General features: G+C 37.0%; 2 protein-coding genes and 1 long non-coding RNA gene across 4 annotated transcripts; all 3 read left to right on the top strand.

Moving 5' to 3' along the window:
- The first annotated feature begins 9,972 nt into the window (after positions 1-9,972).
- Positions 9,973-12,897, top strand: LOC103505853 (transposable element P transposase). Of its 2 annotated transcripts, XM_026821081.1 has the most exons (3): positions 9,973-10,202; positions 10,350-10,616; positions 11,113-12,897. In XM_026821081.1, the coding sequence occupies exons 2-3, from the start codon at positions 10,352-10,354 to the stop codon at positions 12,834-12,836; spliced, it is 1,989 nt and encodes a 662-aa protein (XP_026676882.1). In that variant the 5' UTR covers positions 9,973-10,202; positions 10,350-10,351; the 3' UTR covers positions 12,837-12,897. The 2 variants fall into 2 exon arrangements, with proteins under 2 accessions (XP_026676882.1, XP_026676881.1); XM_026821080.1 differs by having other exon boundaries at positions 9,973-10,616.
- Positions 12,898-17,315: 4,418 nt separating this feature from the next.
- LOC113466026 lies at positions 17,316-18,362 on the top strand. Its single transcript, XR_003390569.1, has 2 exons — positions 17,316-17,559; positions 18,332-18,362. It is a non-coding gene; the product is annotated as an uncharacterized LOC113466026 (long non-coding RNA).
- A 3,450-nt stretch (positions 18,363-21,812) lies between these two features.
- On the top strand, positions 21,813-22,900 carry LOC103505852. Its single transcript, XM_026821079.1, has 2 exons — positions 21,813-21,973; positions 22,553-22,900. Exons 1-2 carry the CDS (start codon positions 21,914-21,916, stop codon positions 22,859-22,861), a joined length of 369 nt encoding a protein of 122 aa, XP_026676880.1. The 5' UTR covers positions 21,813-21,913; the 3' UTR covers positions 22,862-22,900.
- The last annotated feature ends 1,572 nt before the right edge of the window (positions 22,901-24,472 follow it).

Below are 24,472 nucleotides of genomic sequence, written 5' to 3'. Positions count from 1 at the left end.
ATTTTCCTCTACAAAGCTAGGTGTACCTTTCTGTTTTGACCAGCTTAGTCTGGCTGGGGGACTATAAACAGTGAGTATACCAGCCTGAATTTCCTTTGCTAAAGAAATACCAAAGATTGAGTCAAAGGGTATCCACTCATAAAATTCTGTAGCCAAAACCAAATGTCAGCCCAAAAGCAATCACCCTAGGGTTGATTGAAGGCTGACAAAAAACACCAACCCCGTCTGTACAGGGGAAAAGGTGAAGGAGAAAAAGATTCATATTCAGTATTCCTCCAGCTTCAACTGTCTAGATCTCATTTGTTTCTTGAGCTGCATCTTAAAAAGCTCCACACTCCTCAACTCCTCGAGATCTTTAGGTAATTAACTATAATTGTAGATTTGTAGGCAATTGAGTTTGCACTTTTTTTTATTATTATTAATAGGAGATAATGGCTTACCTTATTTTCTATTTGACTAGGGTTCTTAGTTAAGAACCCTAGTCAAATAGAAAATAAGGTAAGCCATTATTATTATTATTATTATTATTATTATTGAAGTGGGCACTTGAATGAAAAATTTAACCTGGAAGAAAAGTACAAAAAAGGTACCTTTTGAAAAGACTGCTTGCGGCTCTTGCTTCAAAATTTTCAGGATAATGTAATTATGTATCTACTGAGGTAGGTATTAGGTAATTCTTTACTAGAATAGGATAATCTACTACATATCTTTTCTTATAAAAGTTCTTCTTCTTCTTCTTCATGTGCTCTTTCTTCTCCTTTCATCTCATTCTCTATTTCATCTATTCCACTTCTGCCTTCCATAAGGTATCTTCTGCTTTTTCTTTCTTCCTCCTCTTTCTCCTTCTTCGCTTCTACAAGTAGTTTCTCAATTCGCTTTATTTGTTTGCACAAAACCACTGTGGAATGGTTTTATGAATCTCACCCTAATCTTATTTTCTTTATTGCTTGTTTGTTTGTTTCGATTTCACTTACTTTACAACTTGGCTTTTATTTCCATTGATGTTTCTTTCTTTACTTCTTCATCATCTTCTTCTACTTCTTGTCCTTGTTCTTCTCCCTCTTCTTCTCCTCCTCCTTCGTCGTCGTCTTCTTCTTCTTCTTCTTCTACTTTTTCTTCTTCTATTTTTCCTGCTTCTTCTTCTTCGTCTTCATTCTCATCATCTTCTTATTTTTCTTCTTCTTCTTCTACTTCTTAATCTTCTCCTCCTTCTGCTTCTTCTTCTCCTTCCTCTTCTTCTTCTTCGTCTTCTTCCTCATAATCTTCTTCCTCGTCTTCTCCTCCTTCTTGTTCATCTATTTTTACGTATCTATCGATGGTTTTTATTCTTCCTATTCTGTTGTTATTTTTCACGATGTTTTCATTGGTGTTGTTTTGCCTCGTAAAAAGCTCCAATTGAGTATTCAGCATGGTTACCAGTAGCATCTGGTGTTTGGGTTCTGCTTTCCTGAATATTTTACTGTCCGCTTCATTTACTTAATCCGAAAAAATAAAAGGCGAGAGTTTTTTTTACATATGTTTTTTATTTATTTATTTACACGCCAAGCATCAAGGCCATGTGTGTTTTACATATGTATTTGTATGTATTTTTAAAATTTTATGTATTTTAAATTATTATCGTTACTTGTTTTTGAATTTTCTTTTGTTTTTATTTATTTTTTCCTTTATCAGTTATTGGTAGCTATCCAGGAGAAAGCGCAATGGAAAATGTGTGTTTTCAACTTCTTCTTGTTCTTTTTTACCTTCTTCTTTTTCTTCCCTTTTCGTTACTTTATTTTCATATTTAACCAACATGCATAAATCATTGTCAAAGCTCCCAATAGAACAAACGCGGCTACACCTAGGTTCGTTGTTTGGACACCTACTTAATTATTACAGCATCGAAATTCGGGAAAACCTCTATCGATATTCGACCATCTATGCAAAACAAATGTTGACCATTCGGAAAATCTTTGTCCATAAATTTGTCTCCTCTGTAACATAAAGTCCATATTTATACACGCATCCATTTGTTTCACATAAAATAGCCCCTAATTTATACAGACTCTCCATATTTGGGGTGATTTATATGCCTGTCCCAGAGGAAGTTTAAAAAACAGTCGAATTTATAGGTGCGGTTAAAAGGGGCCCTATTCAGCCTAGCTTGGAGGGTAGTGTGTCTTGTGAGCGCTAGGTCGCAGGTTCGATTCTCTAATGGGACGAATTTTATACAAGTTTAGGACCTAAACAGATGAGGTTCGTTCTCGGAAAGGCTGGCTTTCTCCTACATCGAGAGAAAAAAATATAGGTTATCACAAGTTAGGGTGGAAGAACTCTATTATTGGGTTACTTCCCCTGAATTAGGTTTATCCTTTAACCTATAAAACCCATAGCTTTTCATGAATCAAATTGTTTCCTTTCCATCCCTGTGTTTCAGGGATCTGAAGCAGTCTCTAGTAGGGCTGGATATAAGGTGGGGAGGAGAGAGAGGCAATCACAATCTCTATTTCTTTAGTCTTTACCTTAAAGACCTTGTTTAGACTGCGGGAGTAAAGGGACTTTTCAGTCTCATTCTGGCAGTATAAACAAGGTATATTCTATTCTATTCTATTCTGAAGACGTTACGTGTGGTTGATGTCCGGATGGGTGACTGGATGGCAGATTGGTTATTGTAGTAGATCAGCTGATCAGTAGTGAAGTTTACTAATAAAATTGAAAAATAAACCTAGGGGAAGCCAGCCTAGTTAGCTTGGTTGGTAGCTCGTCTGCCTTGTAAGCGCTAGGCCGCGGTTTCGATTCCCGCCCGGCTGGATTTTATCCTGAACGGATAAAGTTCGTTCTTGGAACTGGCTTTCTCCTAATCCTGTCTTCCTTCTATCTTCGATTGCGGGACGATAAGACCTTAAAAGTTACAGTTCCCTCAATCAAATCTCTTAAAGAAAAGCGACCTGCTGCTGGTCCGTAGCTTCGAGAGTGCAGCGCCTTGGTGTATCCTCAGCACTAACCTATTAAGCCCATCTCGTTTCTCTTCTCCTCCACCAGGTGGCGTGAGTCACAAGAACGTCACCGTTACGCTCAAGTCCCAACGGAACTACGGCCTCAACTTCATCGTCTCCATCTACGGCAGCCCCGAGTACCACGAGACCTACGAAGACACCATCGTCATCAACGAGAAACCCGATCAGTACGGCGTGGTCCAAGCGTACAAGCCGAACCAGGCCTACCTCCCGCCTTCCCCGACACGGAAGCCCGCGACGCAGTACGGAGTTGACCGGCCGAGCCAGCAGTACGGGATAGACCCTCCCGCGCTCGTGATCGCTCCCCCGGCGAGCTCCTATCGGCCGCAGCTAGGCTGGGAGACGGACCATCATGCGAATCAGCCGAGCTTCGCGCACAACCACGTGTACGCCCCGGTCAGCCAGGGAGGGTATGCGGGACAGCAGTTCTCGTCGGAGGACAGCGAGGAGGAAGTGGTCGAGAGCGCCAATCAGCAAGGGAACCTGCCGGGTGAGTGGGTGTGAGAGGTGGAAAAATGATAATCTGCTTAACCCCATTTTTTGGTTCAAAGAAGTGAGGTGTATGTTTTTACTCTACAAGTTTCCTGTTCTGTCTTTTTTTTCTACATATAAATATCTGTCCTTCCATTAAATATGGGAAAATTTGACTCATAAGGGGATTCGATCTTGTGACAACCCTTTTTCCAAGCCATGTGTGCCCCTAAATTTTGCCAAACGACTAAATAATTACTCTTCTTCATATGATTCCCAGGTATTTACATCGAGCAGCACCAGTACAAACCGACCTACAACCCGTACAAGCCAACTGGAGCGTTCAAGCCACAGTCCAACCTAAACGCAGAAGCTTACCTGTCGTCAAAACCTAAACCCAACATATACACTCACAACGTAGAAGCATACAAACCAGGCGAATACTATGTCCATCATCAGCAGAACTACTACGCTAAGCCACAGAAATACCAATGAGTCAGGAAATGTACCAGATTAATTGTGGATTTCACCAATGACTTAATCAGAGATTTCACTAATGGGAGAATTTTTAACGATCCAAACAGGAGTTTTTAAAACCTCCTCCTTTTTGGATCACTAAAACTACTTTCTGGATATTTAAAAACTTCTTTTCGGATTTTATTAAAACTCCTTTTTGGATGATGAAAAATTCTCCCATTAGTGAAATCTCTAATTAAGTCATTGGTGAAATCCATCACAAGTCAACAAAGTCGATATAGGTACTAAGATACTTGGCCAGTAGAACTGCAACTGTATAGAAAAGAGTAATTAGATAGCTACCTACTTAGCCCATAAGAAGCCGAACTTTTTTTTTCGTTGGATCTTGCTGAAATTTAACTGCTTCTAACTCCGGACCAGTACCAAGTAAATATATCATATAATATTGAAAATAGTAGGAAATTTTGTTTTCTAACCAATAGGCGAATTCCCGATGCACTCTGATGTGGAGCGACTGAGATATTAGCGAAAAAGAGAGAAGGGTTTGGTCAAGTTTGGTGGGATGTAGGCCTCGGCTCTCATGGGTTAGTTACCGACCTTATTAATGTGCGAAGTGTGAACACAAAAACCATGTAAATATGTAAACATTCTTTTATAAATAACAAGTATTTTATAATAAAAACTTTTGTACTCATAAGAAAATTAAATTTAATAATGAAAAGACAAAAAACTCTCCGTTGTTCTTTTGTAAATTGTGACTTTTTTTTAGTTAGATGAGAAAGTTCTTGATTTGCATTTTTCTTCTTCTCCTTCTCATAAAACTTAGCGTAGTGCATTAAGCAGGGAACGACATTTGTGACAAGCATTTATGCTTAACACAATTAAAATTCCTTTTTTTTTTAGTTTATTCGACCTTGTGAGACATTTTGTGACCTTGACAGCTTTCTTCTGACGGCAGGTCAAAAACACAGCCCAATTCCAGAATCCATTGTTCAGGATTAAAAAAAAACTAGGGTAGGTATAATTTTCAAAAGGATTTTTTCTTTCCTTTTGCGTTCCTGTCCTATGAAAGTTTCTTTTGTCCCTTGATTTGAAAGATTTTGAGAAGATGAAAAAAAAATCTCTTTTCTTCTTCTTCTTCTTCTTCTTCTTCTTCCTCTTCCCTTTTTTATTTCTCAGAAATTTTCATTATGAATTTTTTTTCTCTTCTCCCCATTGAAATCAATTTCATGTCACTTTCCTTCTACTTCTTCTCTTTAGTCATTCTTTTTCTTTCTCTATTTCTTTTCCCTCAAAATTCTTTCTCAAGAAAATATTATGTCAACTATATTTCCTACGTTGAGGTTTCCCAAATTGAGTAGTCTGTCCCTCTCTCTCTCTCTCTCTCTCTCTCTCTCTCTCTCTCTCTATCTCCCTCCCTCTCTCTCTCCCTCTCTTTCTCTCTCTATCTCTCCCTCTCTCTTTCTCCTTCTCTCTCTTTCGTTTAATATTTTTTGTTAATTTAGAAAGATAAGGAGAGAGAGAGAGAGAGACCCATCTCCAAGAAGTTAAGAAATAGCTTAGGAGATGACAAAAATTGTACATATATTATTGTGAAATAAAGAAGAAATTATTTAATCAATCAATCAATCAATCAATCAATCAATCAATCAATCAATCAATCAATCAATCAATCAATCAATTTCTCTCCCTCTCTTTCTCCTTCTCTTTCTTTCTCTCCCTCTCTCTCTCTATCTCTCCCTATCTCTCTCTTTCCCTTTCTTTCTCTCGTACTTCCCGTACTTAGGTTAATGAGGTGAGAGCGATCTCTCTATAAGTTAAATATTAGCTTAGGAGGTCGTGCATTATTGTATATTGTCTTAAAATAAATAAACATGTTATTTACAATCAATAAATCAATCTCCCTCTCTCTCTCTCTCTCTCTCCCTCTCTCTCTTTCTCCTTCTCTCTCTCTCTCTTCCTCTCTCTCTCTCACAGGGTATCTCACTTATTCCACGCCTTACTTATGTATTTCTAGGTGACCATTGGCGTTTGGAGATAAATGTTCAACTTTTAAATAAAAGTTCATCCTTGTGAACTTAACAAGGGATTTAGAATGGAGCCGTCAGCATAATATTACATTGACTATAAAAATATTAATGGATTTATAGGAGAAAGGGAGACAGAAACAGGCATGAAAAGAACGAGATTGAGAGAGACAAAGTAAAAGAGAGAGAGAGCGGAAAAATGGCGTTCAATAGTGGGAACCCTTTGTTCACGACGAATATGAACTAGATTTCACCCTAACTTTGACTTGGACAAAGCGTTTAATCTTCTCTAACGTTGTCGGGCCGCAATAAAAACAGGAGTCGGACTGAAAAACGAAAGAAATAAAAGAAAACAATAAAAAACAGATCATCAAAACACATTACCACGAGGTAATAGAAAGTATAAATAAAGAGTAGTCCATTCCATAGAAAGTGAAGTTCCCCAAGGATGAGGGATTTGTTCAGGATTCAACGACCGTATCAAGAACATTTTTTTTTTTTTTTTTTTTTTTTTTTTTCAAACGGGCCCCAAAAATTTATAATCAAAAAAAATTTTTTTTTTTTTTTTTTTTTTTTTTTTTTGCAACAGGTCCCAAAACTTCATAATCACGTTTCTCTGACGGTCTGAACATGAGTGGCACCTGGCGAGCATACGAATTTTTCCATTGGAGCTGATTGTGTAATTCGAACGGGTTAACAGGAGCTAGGAGCAAGGAAGGGTTAACAGTTTTTACCTGTAGGTAATACTTCTGATTTCCCTCATAGTACCTACCTATGATGTGTACGCGTAACAGAACAGTACGTAAATTATAGTTCTATTGCTGTACCTTCGTAAGTTCGTAACTTCGTATACAAATGAGAACCGTTTGTAAAAACAACACACACTTCAATCGAGAAGAGAATAAAATTGGGATGTGTGTGAAAACCATGGAGAAAACTGATAAATAGACCCTATTTTGAAAACTGATAAATAAAATAAATGTAAATAAATTATACATTTATAAATAAAAAAAAATAGTAGGTAGATACCTAGATATTGACTAGCTACGTTATCCTTGGTTCTTGTGATGCCCTCTTTGAAAACAGCATATTTTCCCAATTTCCCATAGGTTTTGGTTCTTTCTTGTGTTTTTCTTCTTCTTTTTCTTCTTCTTCTTCTTCTTCGTCGCTCTCTCTCTCCCCCCCTCTTACTTAGGCTCGTTCGTATTTATTTTGCATTAATTTACTTCATTAAGATTATGATTATGACCCATTCCATTAATAAAAATATCTGGTATGAACATCACACGACTTTCTATTACATTACGAAGCTAAGAACCACAGACCAGGGGCTCTTTTGGACACAGTGGTCAATAAAACTGATATGTATTACCATTTTATTATTATGTCAGCTCCCATGGCGTAGTGGTCACTGCGCTCGCCTTGCACGCGGGAGACCCGGGTTCGATTTTCGGCGGGGTCAAGAAATTTGTATCAAGCAAATGATTGATTCCGTGACTGGTTGTTACGGGGCCCACTCAGCCTCGTGAGGAAGATGATAGCTGCTATGTAATATAAATGCGCATAGCGACCGGTGCCAGCATGGTAGGTAATTGGGAGCTGGATTATTGCGATATATGTATTTGGAAAAATCCTACAATGCTGCAGTGAGCACCAAAGTTGTGATATAGAAACACAAAGAAAAGACATTTATTTTTTTTTTTTTTATTTTAGTTCACACCCTGTATACAGGACACAATAGAGGTCTAATCTTGTATGAGATGAGAAAGAGGAGGGGAGAAAGAGAGAATAAAGAAGACTAGAGGGGAAGAAGGAGTATTAGAAGACGAAAGAGAGAGAGAGAGAGAGAGAGAGAGAGAGGAAGGAGAGGTAGAAAAGAGGACACAGAATGAGGAGAGGTGGAAGGGGGGGAGAAAAAGCAGGAGAAGAGGAAGGATAAGGACTGAGAGAAAACGAGAGAGAGAGGGGGAGGAAGGAGAAGAAAGAAAAGAAGGAGAAACGGAGTGAAAGGAAGAAGGGAAGAAGGGACGAAAGGGGGAGAGGCATAAAAAACTACCCTGGGCGTCTTAAATAGGTTACTCTGTACTTGTCGCTTTCTACACTATCTCTACCAGGAAGGTACTTTGCTTTTATTACCTACTTAATGAGGGTAATTCCCTTCCGTTGTATGAACTTTCATCAGGGTCCTTCCTCTTCCTCCCTTTTTCTCCCTCCCTTCTTAAATTCCCCATGTTCCTTCATTTTCCCTTCTTGTTAATTTTTTTCTTCCTCTCTTCATTCACTTTTCCCTCTTTCTTTTCATTTTTTTCCTTTATTTTCCCCTCTTGTTCATCTTTTTCTTCCTCCCTTCATATTTTCCCATGTTCCTTTATTTTCTCCTCTTATTCATTTTTTTCTTCCTCTCTCCATTCATTTTTCCCTCTTTCTTTAATTTTTTTTCCTTTATCTTCCCCTCTTGTTCATTTTTTTCTTCCTCTCTCCATTCATTTTTCCCTCTTGTTAATTTTTTTCTTCCTCTCTTCATTCATTTTTCCCTCTTTCTTTTCATTTTTTCCTTTATTTTTCCCTCTTGTTCATTTTTTTCTTCCTCCCTCTCTTCATTTTTCCCCCTTTCTTTTCATTTTTTCCTTTATTTTTCCCTCTTGTTCGTTTTTTTCTTCCTCTCTCCATTCATTTTTCTCTCTTTCTTTTCATTTTGTCCTTTATTTTTCCCTCTTGTTCGTTTTTTTTTTCTTCCTCTCTCCATTCATTTTTCCTTCTTTCTTTTCATTTTTTTCTTTATTTTTCCCTCTTGCTCATTTTTTTCTTTCTCTCTTCATTCATTTTTCCCTCTTTCTTTTCATTTTTTCCTTTATTTTCCCCTCTTGTTCATTTTTTTCTTCCTCTCTCCATTCATTTTCCCTCTTTCTTTTCATTTTTTCCTTTATTTTCCCCTCTTATTCATTTTTTTCTTCCTCTCTCCATTCATTTTTCCCTCTTGTTCATTTTTTCTTCCTCTCTCCCTTCATAGTTTCCCATGTTCCTTTATTTTCTCCCCTTGTTCATTTCCCTTTCGCCCTAGGTATCTTCTTTTTTATCTTTCTAAAGATGTGTTTCCCCCCCTTCTTTTTACCCTTTTTACATTTTAGGTAGGTAGGTAAGTATATTTAGGTACCCCCTGGATTTTTCTTTCTTTTTCAAATAAAGAAAGCTATAGGTACCTACTAACGTACTTACATTCTCACCTACATATACTTAAGCTGAGATTGTGCTTTTTTTAGGAGATAAAAGAAGTAGGTAGGTACTTTGAGGTGTTGTTAAGGGTATAAACACACTCTTTTTTGAACATTACCTACTTTAGATTACCTACTCGAGATAAAAGTCTGATAAAGTGATGCTAAGTAGGTACTTACCTACTTGTGTTTATAGCGGTAGAAGTTAGTTACAGGTCAATTTGGTTGTTTTATGCAGGTAGGTAAGTTAGGTACTAGAGGACGAGGATGCTAAGACACAGACCACACGAGTCTGATTGATTGGTTTTTCACATCTACCAAACACGATTTTTTGAACTTCTTTATTTTTAATATACTATTATTTTGTTTATTTTTTTCTTTTTCTATTCTTAGGGCAAGACTGTCAAACGTGATTTTGAAGATTGTTGAGTTGATTTTTTTTTAGAAGAAGAAGAAAGAAGAGGAGGAAGAAGAAGAAGAGGAAGAAGACATAGGAGAAAACTAAAAATAATGCAAGTAACAAAGAACTTCATCTCCATAGCGAGTTAAGAAAAGAAAAAGTTATCCATTATTTAAGAGAAACTTTAAAAAAAAAGAGAAAAAAAGGATAGAAAAATTGCTTAAAAAAAGAAGAGAACAAGTTGAATTAAAAAGTTTGGTGCGAAATTTAATGATGAATTTCTTAGAGAGAGAGAGAGAGAGAAAAACAACAACAACAACAACAACAACAACAACAACAACACCAACAACAACAACACCAACAACAACAACACCAACAACACCCAAGGTTCATAGAGTACAGGTTAGCTCGTAACTAAGGACGCACTTTTCGCGACTCCGTCGCTAGGGACCGTGACAACGTCATAAGAAGTTGATTACATTTTTTTAGAGTGAAGATGCGGCCATTACAGCCGTTCAATGTGTGTGAATTTGTAAATTATTATATTCATCTTACTATTTAATTTGAACAAATTTTCCAATTTTTAAATTTTGTATTGGCGTTTAAAATGATTTCAGAGGTGATTTCTTTCATTTTGGTTTTTGTTTCATAAAAATCAGACAATAATTGACTGTTCTAGATCTTTGTGTTTGACGACTGTAATCAGGGAGTAAAATCCTAGAGTTCCTACTGTGTTTTCATGGTGCTTTTTGAATTTTATTTTTAGAAATGCCTGGAAATTGGTGTAGTGTTGCCCTGTGTAGGAATCATTCGAATTCCACCAATCAAGATGGACTAAAATTGTCATTTTTCCATTTCCCCAAGAACCCATCATTACAAAAGAAGTGGCTTGAGAAATGTAGAAGAAAAGATGTCCAAAACATTAACTTTTCAAATGCAAGAATTTGCTCAGAACATTTTGTGAATGAAGACTTTGAAGACTTGGTGAAAGCTCGAATTCTAGGAGTTCAACCCAAAAAGTTGAAGGCAGAGGGTAAGTTGATTTTATTACTACTATTATTATTATTATTATTATTCCAAAACAACAGGAAACCAAGGAGAGCGTAATTTTTGCCTAAAAGAAAAATTCAATCCTCAATGGCTGGCTGTGATCTATGAATCTATCCTCTCTTTCTTCTCTCTTTGCTTTCATAAGATGAAGGATCTTATAACCCTAAGTGGTCACCTGTGGTCTTTTGGGATGTTTTGATTGTAATACTTTGATTTATTGAAATATAAAACATTTTGAATTGAATAGAATGAGTCAAAGTCCCTCTTTCAACTCTCTCTAAAAATAGCATTTTTGTATCCAGCCAGGGGATATGAAACAGGAAGAAGGCCAGTGAATCTTTATCCTTCAACGTAAAGGATAAGCCTACATAATTGACCAAATGTGACCTACCACAACAGTCAAATTATTATTGAAGTCAAACTATTAATCCTCCTATATTAGCTTATCTTTCATTAGTCTCTATTCCTCTTTCTTTCAGCTGTTCCATCAAATAACCTATTACCTCCTGCTAGTGATGAAGCCAAACGTCCTGTATCAAAGTATATGCAGAAGAAGTATGAAGAAGCTGAAAATAAACAAAGGCAAGTGGAAATCACAGGAATTTTAGAGAATGATGTGAATAGTACATGTGATGTAGAAGAAGAGAATAACAGTACTGATGATCATGCTACAAATATGAAGGATCTACAACAAGAATTAACAATGTTAAATCAAAAGATCACTGAATTGACTCATATGAATGGTCAATTGATGGAAGATAAGAAAACATTAATGAAACAGTTGAATAAATTGGAGATAGAAAATGAAAAACTTCATGAAAAAATAAACCAAGCAAATCTTACAATTGAAAATTTGAAAACTTCTAATGCACTTGTTGAAGGTAAAATGATAGATGCTTTATCACCTTGCTTGTCTCCCAATCAAATACAAATTCTGACAAAAAAGAAAAACAGAGCTAGGTGGACCTCTGATGAACTCTCCAAAGCATTTACTTTAAGATATCTGAGCCAAAAAGCCTATGCTTATTTACGAGGTACATTAAAATATCCATTGCCCGGACTCAGTACGTTAAGAACATGGGCTTGTAACATTGATGTGAGAAGTGGGGTTTTATCTGATGTCATGAAAATAATGGATGCATCAGGACTCAGTAAATCTGCACTTCAGAGATGTACAGTCCTCTCCTTTGATGAAATGAAAATTACATCTGTTCTTGAGTATGATAAGAAAGAGGACAATGTATTGGGCCCTCATTCATATTTGCAAGTTATTATGGCCAGAGGATTATTTGATTCATGGAAGCAGCCAGTATTTGTTGGTTTTGATAAGAAAATGACAAAAACTCTGTTATTTGACATCATCAAAGAACTTTATGATATCAAGTTCACTGTATGTGCCTGTGTTAGTGATTGTGGTGGTGGAAATCAAGGGTTGTGGAAGGAGCTTGGGATAAGTACTGAGAAAACCTATTTTACAAATCCAAGTTCAGAGTCCGAAAAGATATTTGTATTTGCAGATGTTCCTCACCTCCTCAAACTTGCAAGAAATTGGTTTCTAGATACTGGATTCACTATTAACAACCAATCAGTGAATAAAACTCCAGTTGAAGAACTGCTGAAAATATCTAAAACTGAAATCAGCTCGTGTTTTAAGTTAACCAATGACCACCTCACATGTGAAAGGGCCCAAAGGCAAAATGTAAGACTTGCTGCTCAACTTCTTTCACATACCACTTCAGTTGCATTAAAACAATATCTCCCTGGAAATGACAAAGAACTAGCAAAGAGAACAGCAAACTTTTGTGAGACTATGAATTTATGGTTTGATATAATGAATTCTTATACAACTCACAACAACATTAATCATCAAAAACCTTATGGACAAGCTCTCAATATACAGGAACCTATCCTAAATGATGTCATCTCAATGATTCAGAACATGACCTGCAACGGAAAGAAGAGTATGCAAGTGTTCCAAAAAGGAATAATTACTTCAACCAAATCTTTGATGGAATTATTTATTGATCTCAAACAAAAATATGACATTGAATACATTTTGACACACAGGCTGAATCAAGATTGTTTGGAAAATTTCTTCTCTCAGGTTTGTTTTCATTTTATCTTAGTTTTCCCCTCTGTTTATGTAGATGGTTGTAAGATTAAAAAATTTTCACCTATACCTACCATTTGTAGGTACATTTGAATAGTTCATCTTTGTATTTTAGATTACCCATTGAGTGTGACCAGCATCTTTACCACAATACATTTAGAGCATGTATTTTAACATGATTAGTAGGTAACGTAGGTACCTACAGATCTTCTTATTACCGTGAGTTGTTGTTGGCGTTGTTGTTGTTGTTGTTGTTGGCGTTGTTGTTGTTGGCGATGTTGTTGTTGGCGTTGTTGTTGTTGTTGTTGTTGTTGTTGTTGTTGTTGTTGTTGTTGTTGTTGTTGTTGTTGTTGTTGTTGTTGTTTCTGTAAAATGTGTGTCTGAAACAGTAAAATTGTAATTCTTCTATGACTGACTGGGAACTGGGAAATGTATGAGTTATCCCTACCCAAAGGATAAGCGACAACCCATTGTTTGTTTCAAAAATGTATAAAGAATTCCAACATGAAAATAGTGACAGTAATTTATTTAACAAAAATGTAATTTTACGTGTTTCAACAATAGGTATTTTGATCATACAACCAGAACCTTCCCAACCGACTTTTGCAACATTTAATGTATAAGTACTCATAATAATTAATAATCATGTAGTTAGGTATAGTTACCTAATTGGTAAATAAACCAGAATTGTGCACTACCACTACAGACCAATCTTTGTAGTTAGCGCTGTGGACTTGGATCCGAAAATTAGTGGTTAGAGTTCATGAAAAGTAAAAAAATCTGGTGTGAACATCACACGACTTTCTATTACATTTGCGGAATACGTATTTTTTTTAAAAAAAAAGTGGAAAAAATTTCTCCCGAGCCTCCTAAGGCGGCCGATTTTTGGTGGAAAATTGTATATTATCTCAAAATACTCCCCATGTAATAAGGGATCATTAAAAAGTGTCCGAAAATTGAAAAAAAAAATCTTCGAAGTTCGAAGCAACATTGACTTTGGTTGATATCTGGATGAGTGACTGTCCGATTTTTACCAAATTGTTACAGTCGCGTCCATGGACCATACCGGGATATCATACCAAATTTCATCGCTTTACGACAAATCTTGCGAGATATTTTGTTCACAACTTTTTATTTTTCCCATTTAAACCTGTAGTACGTACGTACAGACCATGGGCTAAAAACCACTTTTTGACATCAGGAGATCCCAAAACGGATATTTCCAACCATTTCCCGATTTTGAAAAATTGGACCGATTGCAATACTTTCATTACTGTAGTAATAGAAAGTAAAAAAATAAAAAGTAAACATTGACGTCATTTACACACATTGGAAGAAAGAAAACTGTGACAAGCAGTACTTCAAACACTTAAATTCCACTGTTTTCCACGAAAGTTTCAGTCAAGGACAATTTGTCAGGACAAAATACAACCATGAAGGCTTTTGAAGGAAAATTAAAGCGATTACAAAATTTTCTCACCTTTGAACTATGAACTGCCAGGAGCAGAAGCATTGACATCAGTAATACATTCATGTTCACTTCTTGACGCTAGTTCCTTTAAATTTAACTTGGAAAATGTTCCCCTTAGTAGATGCAATTTTTTTTACTTTTTCACTTGGTACTCAAAATTTTCTAATTCTCTATCCAATGAATACATACGTGTGATTAGCTCGTTCTATCTGTTGCCTGTCAGTAATTTGATTAAGAAAAAAAATCAGGCTTCTTCAAGGCACTATGAACTATTTCGTTTAGATTAGATAACTGAAAGCACTTGACGAATGCTGATCGTTTTTTTCCAGTAATGATTTTGTCAATAGGTCCAATAGAAACAGAATCGTCATCAATGCTTTATTAAAATCCTTTTTTTTTACTACCTAAATTTATTACTAGGAAGTTGACTGAAATGTAGAAGTCTCAAAAACCCCGATTTGACCAAAATCACTGATAATCAGGTGAGCCTATATGGTACCCACACTGACAGAGAGAAGAAAAGACTGGGGTGTCGAGCCCAATCAAGTGACTGGGTTCTGGAACTCTAATACTGAGCTCTATATCGGGAACCTCATAATGTAGCATTCCAACAACTTAAATCAGGGGAAATAACCCAGCTATCACTCACCTCTTAATAGAATGGTCAGGAATGCCAATGACGGCGATTTTAATTTTAATTAAATTTAAACACCTACTCTTTATTACTTTTTACTTTCCTTTTATATTTCATTTTAATATTTTTTCCTACTGTATTATTTGATTGTTGTTTGTGTTTGTTTAGTTTTAGTGTATTTTTTTTTTTTTTTTTTCTACTGTCATTTTTGTATAAAGGGTTAGTCCCGTAAATAAATAAATAAAATAGAGTTCTTCCACCCTAACTTGTGGCATCCTATCATTATTTTTTCCTCGATGTGTACTGTACCAATTATATCTAGGTACTATTAATATCGAGCACTAACGCTTTCCTTAGAATCAATTAGATGATTCATGATATTGACATTACCAAGAGTGCTTAATCACAGGAGCTCAGGGACAATAGGTAGGAAAATGACATCTATAAAGGTACCTACACATTCATAACGAGAAAATGAAACACTAAGTTCAAAATGGAACAAGTGCGTCAGCCAGTTATCAGGGTGGATAAAACCAAGGTTGAAATAGCGAAGTGTCTCTGAGTGTCTCTGAGGCTGCGAGGGAGCCGTTACAAGAACAGAAGTTTAAACTTGGAAGATGGAGCAGGGGTTCCCTAATGTGATGTTGTTTTCTGGTGATGTTTTTTTTTTATTACCTAATAAAGTACACGTCCTATTTTGGACTCCCCCTAAAAAAATATGTAGGTACTTGATGTTATTAATTTATTACTTGATGTAACGTACATAAGCTGCATACTCTGATGCACTTGTAAATACCTACTGAATCATAATTACGGTAGTAATTATTTGATAAAATAGATAGAAATTTGATAGTCTTAGAATCTTGGAAATCCTAGGTGAATCACTTAGTAAAGACTGGAATAAAATAGGAATCAAATGACATTCTTCCTATCACGCCAATATCAGCTGTCAGCACTTTTCTGAGAGCTCTCAGAAGTGAAGCGTCAATCTTATTTCTGAAGAAATATAAATACACATAGGTAGATACCTATCGTAATTACCGAATCACTCTCTTGAACTCTTTTTGCATCTACAGATTTGTGGCTCAAAGGCTACTCTTTTTACTTTTTACCTACCTACCCAAAGATTTTCAAATCACAATAAAACAATTTCAAGTGAACAAGTCATCGAAGGGTTTAAAGAGAGAGAGAGAGAGAGAGAGAGAGAGACAGAGAGACAGAGAGAGAGAGAGACAGAGAGAGAGAAAGAGAGAGAGAGAGGGAGAGAGAGAGGCTACCCTCCAAACTAACTAGCCTGGAAAACTAGCTGGATTTATCGGGTAGGCAATATGCAGTAATTACCGAATCACTCTCTTGAACTCTTTTTGCATCTACAGATTTGTGGCTCAAAGGCTACTCTTTTTACTTTTTACCTACCTACCCTTTTAGTTAGTCCGGAAAAAGTATTTCTTAAATACAGAGGAGAAGAAAAAGTAATTGGAGCCATCGCCACAATTGTTTTTAAAGAGGGGAGAGAAAGACTGAGGGTGGATGAAAAAGAGAAAGTTGACCACTGAAATGGACCTTTGCCGGCAACGGACACTATTAACATAAAGTGGAATGGGACAAAACCAGCAATCAAAATCTGAAAACGAGAAAATCTTGGAAAAGTTCCCCCCTCTAAGGAAATCATTAGGAGATTATACAACATATTATTACGTAAGTAGGAATTGTATTTTGTAGGTAGTACCTAAATAGGTACCTATCTATTTCTGAACCAAATCTTTTTTTGAAGCTTCAAATAGTTATGTGCCCGGTCGTTTATTTGTCCAATTTTCAAATCTTTACCGAACTGAATATTGCTGAGAACTTCTTAGCTGACTCTTTTTTGTCTCGTTCACCTTTAACCCCGAGGTTAAGGGTCTATGTTAAATTGTTTGTAAACCTCTAAACTTGCTCAAACGGAGCCAACACTTTAACATGTGCCTTCGCAGACTCCAATCATGCTCAGGATCTGGGAAATCCGGTCCTAAGTAGGTATACCCTCTTACCCTCGATCTCGACCACCTAAGCATCTTAAAAAGAATAGTAGATGTAGGTTAGTATCTACCTTTTTGGGGATATTTTATGTCTCTTTAACTATACACCTCTAGGTATTCCTACGAACTTGCGAAACCAAAAATATTTTGGGTGATGGTACCTATACAATACATATGTCTCTTTAACTATACACCTCTAGGTATTCCTACGAACTTGCGAAACCAAAAATATTTTGGGTGATGGTACCTATACAATACATTACTGTGAATTTCTGTAGGTATTCTGTGTTTTTTCTAAAATTTAGTTTTACTGAAATATTTTGGTTGATTCTTGTCTACGTGTAATACCTGTGAAAAACCACTTACACCTGTCAGTCATATCCTGTTGGAATTATTTAGGAGTGATGAACTAACAAAATATCTAAAATAAAAAGTTAGAATACCTAATACCTAGGTAGGTATAGGTAAATTAAGATAAGATAATCCAGGCAGCCCTGAAACAAGTGGATCGATCAAGTGAGTTATGAATCAATAGCACTTATGTGTATCCGAATTTCGGATTTCACACAAGTGAATACACACTATTAGTGTTTGTTTCACCGGGGTTGTGCATTGTTCCGAGGAAAATCTACAATGAAGGGGCTACTGTTGTGCTTTTTGCTGTTCGGAATATTTCTCCTAACAAATGGCCAGGTAAGAATTTCCGAGCTATATTTCCGCAAAGTAGATTGATTTGCTTGGATTTGCATATCCTCTTCCGCAAAGGCAGAAACACTTTGGGACACCTTGATTTCTGTCAATTTTGTACATCAGCTATCAGTTCCAAAATTCTGTTAGTAACTGCGTTGGAGTAGGTAAATTTGCTTTTTACATAAATCTTCCTTTAAGACTCTTTAATACTACGGGTTATTACCCGTAGTAGTATTAGATTGTTAGAGCCAAAAGTATCTCATATTGATTATTGACCCACAAACTCCAGCACACTTAGACCAGCCATTCACTATCAGGTAGACCTGATCAGGTGTACCTGTCGTCAGGTCTACCTGATAGTGAGTGGCTGGCCTTAGACCCGTGGAACAGACCTGTCCAAGAGGCCAACTTCCTGATTCCTGGACCTCCCCTCTCTCTCTCTCTCTCTCAGAAGGCTCAAGGCCATACCAACCGTTAGCTTTTTGAAAGCTTCAATAGAGCGAAAAATGTCAGTATACCTACATACCTAATACAAAACACGTTTCAAATTTCACAAAATACCTGTACTATGTACTTACGACCTACCCACTTCCTCGGAAAAGAAGAAAGAGGAGCTTATATTTGAATGAGAGGAAATAAGGGAAAAAGTTAACTTATTGAACAGAATCCTGATCCATTTACTGCTGCAACAACAAAAACAACACATTGCAAATTTTGCATAGATTTGTTTTGTTCCAACTGATCTTACCTAACACCTACCGATATTATTTTCCAGGCTACTGAGAGTCCCAATGCGGTGACCACGCTGAAAATTTTAAGTTCGATCAGCCGAAACTGGGGGCCCCGCGCCTTTGAAACTGCCCCGGGCCCCGCGGGGGGCTAATCCGGCCCTGTATACCATATTACCAGAAAGTAGATACCCTCTTCAATTTTGTTTCTATTTCTCTGCTGGCAAATTGGCCTTTGCCAGATGGGTAATTTCAAATTAACATTCTTGTAAATATACCTATTAGATTCACACTCTGTCCAAGTAGACCTTCAAAGGACAGACGACAGAGTCAACAGAAAACTGCCAGATCCTATATTGTGTAAAAATGCATCTTTATTTACGTTTCGTCTGCACAGGATATGAACGAAACCTTAATATTTCCTCTGGGTTGCAATATGAGTGGCCCTTTGAGTCGTTTTCCGTCCCTTATTTCTGACTTACGATTATATGTACTATATAGGTACTTATAGGTAATGGAAAAAATACCTCCCTGGTGAAATATCAAAGGCTCACAGTGAAAGAAAAATCTTCCTAGGTACTAGAAGTTATCTCTTCAATATCCTACAAGACTTCATTGGTAGTACGCGAAACCTTAATATTTCCGCTGGGTTGCAATATGAGTAGTCCCTTTGAGTCGTTTTCCGTCCCTTATTTCTGACTTACGATTATACTATAGGTACTTATAGGTAATGGAAAAAAAACCTCCCTGGTGAAATATCAAAGGCTCACAGTGAAAGAAAAATCAATCGTTGGGTAGAAGAGAACCCTGACATTTAAAAGAAAGCCATAAGAAAAAAAAAAACTTTTTAAAGGCATAGGTACCTACCTTAATAATGTTCTCTACCACCTAACCTTGAGATTCTATTATGTATTGTGGTCGAATCCTCAAATTTAATAGAAATTAATGAGGATAAAATTACATATCTACGTACTACTCTACCTTCCTACTAAAAGTTATCTCTTCAATATCCTACAAGACTTCGTTGGTAGTATACCCTACCTACGATATAAATATTTACATAGGTATGTAACATAAAATATCCAACAAAATTGTTTCTTCTATCGAGAGATGTCAATGGAAAACGTTGTGAATAAGTTTCCAAGACAGATTGGAAAAGATTAGAAATCAATTTCATAAAAATGAATACGAGATTGGAACAAGCTGATAAAAAAGGGAGAGAGGTCTTGACAAAAGAAAATTCGAAGCTCCTCGTTTCAACTTCTGGAAAGGGGGCACAGCTCTTTGCTTTCTCTATTGAAGAGAAGGTTCTAGAGAATATTTTGATAGCATTAAATTGATTAGGCAAGCTTTTTTCTGATGGTTTCCTACCAAATTGTACCTACATGTCCATTGTACCTAGGTACATGTCCTACACCCATCGCCCATAGGTAGGTAGGTACTTGAACTTTTTTTTAAGAGGTTTGACAGAGGGAACTGTAGCTGCTAGGGTCTTATCGTCGCGAAAACGAAGAGAGAAGGAAGACAGGATTTTGTGAAGATTCATCTTGAAAAGAAGAACACAAATAGCAAGGCAAGAACACAAATAAGAACACAAATAGAATAATACCAACTGTGAAAAGTAAAAGCTATTTGTGTTCTTCTATTCTTAGAACTGTTGGTAAGTTAGGATCTAAATAAGGAGAGGCCTGATCAGACTAAAAATAAACAAAGGAACTTTGGTTAATGTGTTGAATATGTTTGAGAAATTTAACCAAATTTGGAGCAGCCATTCGAGAACGATTAACCTTGTCTGTTTACGATAAAGGCCGCTCCGGGCGAGAATCGAATCTGCGAGTATCGGTTACAAGGCAAGGAGCAGAAGGCGCTACATACATAGTTAAAACTTCAAATTCACTTTGTTCGTTCTATTGACCTAATAATTAGGTATAATATCTTCGTTGGATCTTCATTCTGTAAACTTTCATTCGACAACCCCCAGTAATAAAAGGTTCGACCATCACAATTTGAATTGCTGATGAGTTCTATTTATTGAGAGCAAATAGTGAGACCCTCTTTTGCTCTTATCTACGCAATAATTATGAATTTTGTTTCGATCCCTATGCCTACCTCCCCCGGTCTATCTTTGTCATTGCACATCCCCCCTGATATAAATATTTGACCAAATGATTCGGTTATTTGGTATCTATAGGTATTTGTCTACATACGAGTATTTATACGTAGGTATAGGTACCTAGATGGACAATGGAGCAAACTTTGTCTGACTGACAGAGGATTATGTAGGCTTTGGAAGCTGGTTTAATTTTTATTGCGAAAAACTAGATCTTTACACGCCACACAAAAACAATACCTATTCGGGTATAGGTAAACATAATTATGTAGATTAATCATTTATAAACCAAGCATTTTTTTTAATATTAATCTATGCTCCGTTGGAATAAGTTTGAGGTGAAGAGCTCAGTCCTGAAGGTGTCAGTAAGATCCTTTGCTGAAGATTTCCCATTGGTTGTCATGTAAAGACACTGGAAAGAAATCAGGTTATGAAGATGAGATAGGTATTGGGAAAATCCTACAATGCTGCAGTGAGCACCAAAGTTGTGACATAATAACACAAAGAAACTGCATTTACATATATGGTACCCACACTGACAGAAGTGGGGTGTCGAGCCCAATCCAGTGACTGGGTTCTGGAACTCTAATACTGAGCTCTATATCGGGAACCTCATAATATGTATTTGCCGGCAACGGACACTATTAACATAAAGTGGAATGGGACAAAACCAGCAATCAAAATCTGAAAACGAGAAAATCTTGGAAAAGTTTTGCAAAAGTTTTTGAAGCTTCAAATAGTTATGTGCCCGGTCGTTTATTTGTCCAATTTTCAAATCTTTACCGAACTGAATATTGCTGAGAACTTCTTGGCTGACTCTTTTTTGTCTCGTTCACCTTTAACCCCCGAGTTTAGGGTCTATGTTAAATGGTTCGTTAACCTCTGAACTTGCTCAAACGGAGCCAACACTTTAACATGTGCCTTCGCAGACTCCAATCATGCTCAGGATCTAGGAAATCCGGTCGTAAGTATACCTGAATCTTACTCTCGATCTCGAGGATCTAAGCATCTTAAAAAGAATAGTAGATGTAGGTTAGTATCTATCGTTTTGGGGATATTTTATGTCTCTTTAACTATACACCTCTAGGTATTCCTACGAACTTGCGAAACCAAAAATATTTTGGGTGATGGTACCTACAATACATTACTGTGAATTTCTGTATTCTGTGTAGGTATTTCCTAAAATTTAGTTTTACTAAAATATTTTTGTTGATTCTTGTCTACGTGTAATACCTGTGAAAAACCACTTACACCTGTCAGTCATATCCTGTTGGAATTATTAAGGAGTGATGAACTAACAAAATATCTAAAATAAAAAGTTAGAATACCTAATACCTAGGTAGGTATAGGTAAATTAAGATAAGATAATCCAAGCAGCCCTGAAACAAGTGGATCGATCAAGTGACTTATGAATCAATAGCTCTTATGTGTATCCGAATTTCGGATTTCACACAAATGACTACACACTATTAGTGTTTGTGTTCACCGGGGTTGTGCATTGTTCCGAGGAAAATCTACAATGAAGGGGCTACTGTTGTGCTTTTTGCTGTTCGGAATATTTCTCCTAACAAATGGCCAGGTAAGAATTTCCGCGAGCTATATTTCCGCAAAGTAGATTGATTTGCTTGGATTTGAGGATATTATCCTCTTTCGCATTTCGCAAAGGCAGAAACACTTTGGGACACCTTGATTTCTGTCAATTTTTCACATCAGCTATCAGTTCCAAAATTCTGTTAGTAACTGCATTGGAGTAGGTAAATCTGCTTTTTACATAAATCTTCCTTAAAGGCTCTTTAACACTACGGGTTATTACCCGTAGTATTAGATCGTTAGAGCCAAAAGTATCTCGTATTGATTATTGACCCACAAACTCCAGCACACTTAGACCAGCCATTCACTATCAGGTAGACCTGATCAGGTGTAACTGTCGTCAGGTCTACCTGATAGTGAGTGGCTGGCCTTAGACCCGTGGAACACACCTGTCCAAGAGGCCAACTTCCTAATTTCTGGACCTCCCAATTGAGGAGGAGCAGGAGGATGGAGAAGAATCCTGATCCATTTACTGCTGCAACAACAAAAACAACACATTGCAAATTTTGCATAGATTTGTTTTGTTCCAACTGATCTTACCTAAATACCTACCGATATTATTTTCCAGGCTACTGAGAGTCCCAATGCGGTGACCACAGCAGATGACCGACCCGCTGACTTCAACGCTATCCTGAAGAAGTTGCGCGACCAAACCGTTGAAATTTTGAAAAAGGAAGTCGAGAAATGCATCCCTGTCGTGAAGAGCGCACAAGAGCTGTCTACTGCCAGTCTGATTTTCGGTCTCAACTTTGCCAACGTCGTGGCGACTGTCGTCAAAAATGTCCTTCAATATTGTATCGGAATAGACTTTTTCAGTTGCGTGAGGGTACAGATTGTGAAGGTCGGAGCGCACAAGAGCTGTCTACTGCCAGTCTGATTTTCGGTCTCAACTTTGCCAACGTCGTGGCGACTGTCGTCAAAAATGTCCTTCAAAATTGTATCGGAATAGACTTTTTCAGTTGCGTGAGGGTACAGATTGTGAAGGTCGCCGATGACAGCCAGGTTGGAGTGACTGTCCGATTTTTACCAAATTGTTACAGTCGCGTCCATGGACCATACCGGGATATCATACCAAATTTCATCGCTTTACGACAAACCGTTCTTGAGATATTTTGTTCACAACTTTTTATTTTTCCCATTTAAACCTGTAGTACCTACGTACGTACTGACAGACCATGGGCTAAAAAACTGCTGTGGACAAATTTCTCACGCAACTCGGAGTCTGTGGGAAAATCTTTGTGTAATGAACGAATGAATCTAGGTAGCGGGTTCGGTTTCCACCCTGGGTGGGTTTTTAAACAGATAAGATTCGTTCTCGGAACGGCTGGCTTTCTCCTATAGGTAGGTTCAGCCCTGTTTCTTCTCTTGTCGATTTCGGTACGACAAGTCCTCAGCAGTTACAGTTCCCTTTATCAAACCTCTGGAAAATAATAATAAATAAATGAAAAGACATCAGGAGATCCCAAAACGGATATTTCCAACCATTTCCCGATTTTGAAAATTTGGACCGATTGCAATACTTTCATTACTGTAGTACCTAATAGAAAGTAAAAAAGTAAACATTGACGTCATTTACACACATTGGAAGAAAGAAAACTGTGACAAGCAGTCAATTAGTCACAGCTTCATACTGAAATCTGATAGCAATAGCAGGTAACCTAGCTAAGTTTGAGCGGTTACTTAACTCTTAAGTAGGCATCATAATATCATGTAGGTAGGTACGTAGGTAGGTATCATAATATGTATAGGTGTTAAAATATTCTCTGTAAAAGAGGTTTCCAAGAGGTGTCTCCTTGGACAATTTATGCCTCATCTCAAAACAATGAATCAGCTTTTTAGTCCTTTTGTCATTGTTCAAGGCTTTTCTTCTAGATGTTATCAGATGGGTGAGGCCGCGGAAGCTGGGGTCTCATTTTTTATGAACGCCTAGCAATTAATTTATATATGCAATGTACCATGCATAAGAGTATTTGCGGGGCTCGGGTATAAATTTACGTAGGTAGGAGAGCTGCCCCTACCTGTTAGGTAGTGCGCTAGGCCGCGGGTTCGATTCCCGCCCGGGGCGGATTTTATCCTGATGGGATAATGTTCGTTCTCGGAACGGCTGGCTTCCTCCTAATACCCTGTATTCCTTCTCTCTTCGATTTCGGGACGATAAGACCATAGCAGTTACAGCTGCCTCTGTCAAACCTCTTTTTTTTTAAAAAAAAGAACCATTCTGAAAATGATGTTTCAGCCACCCTGCATATGATGGAACCATCAGACATGTGCGCTACATCATTTTCATGCTGAATAATTTTTGAATTTTAAAATACCACAATGCCTATATCTTGGAAAATGAGAAGATTTGGTTGAAAGCGTACACGTATCTCTAACATGTATTATTTTTATAATCTGTTATACGCATACAGAGTTAAGCTTGCATATTAAAAGCTGCCTAAGCTTGAAAAAAATTATAATAAATACAGACCTAAATAAATAAAAGATA

The sequence above is a fragment of the Diaphorina citri genome, unplaced genomic scaffold, assembly GCF_000475195.1.
Source record: "Diaphorina citri unplaced genomic scaffold, Diaci psyllid genome assembly version 1.1 scaffold200, whole genome shotgun sequence".
Taxonomy (NCBI): Eukaryota; Metazoa; Arthropoda; class Insecta; order Hemiptera; family Psyllidae; genus Diaphorina; species Diaphorina citri.
Note: the sequence above shows the minus strand (reverse complement) of the source record. Positions and strands in the feature narration are given on the sequence as shown.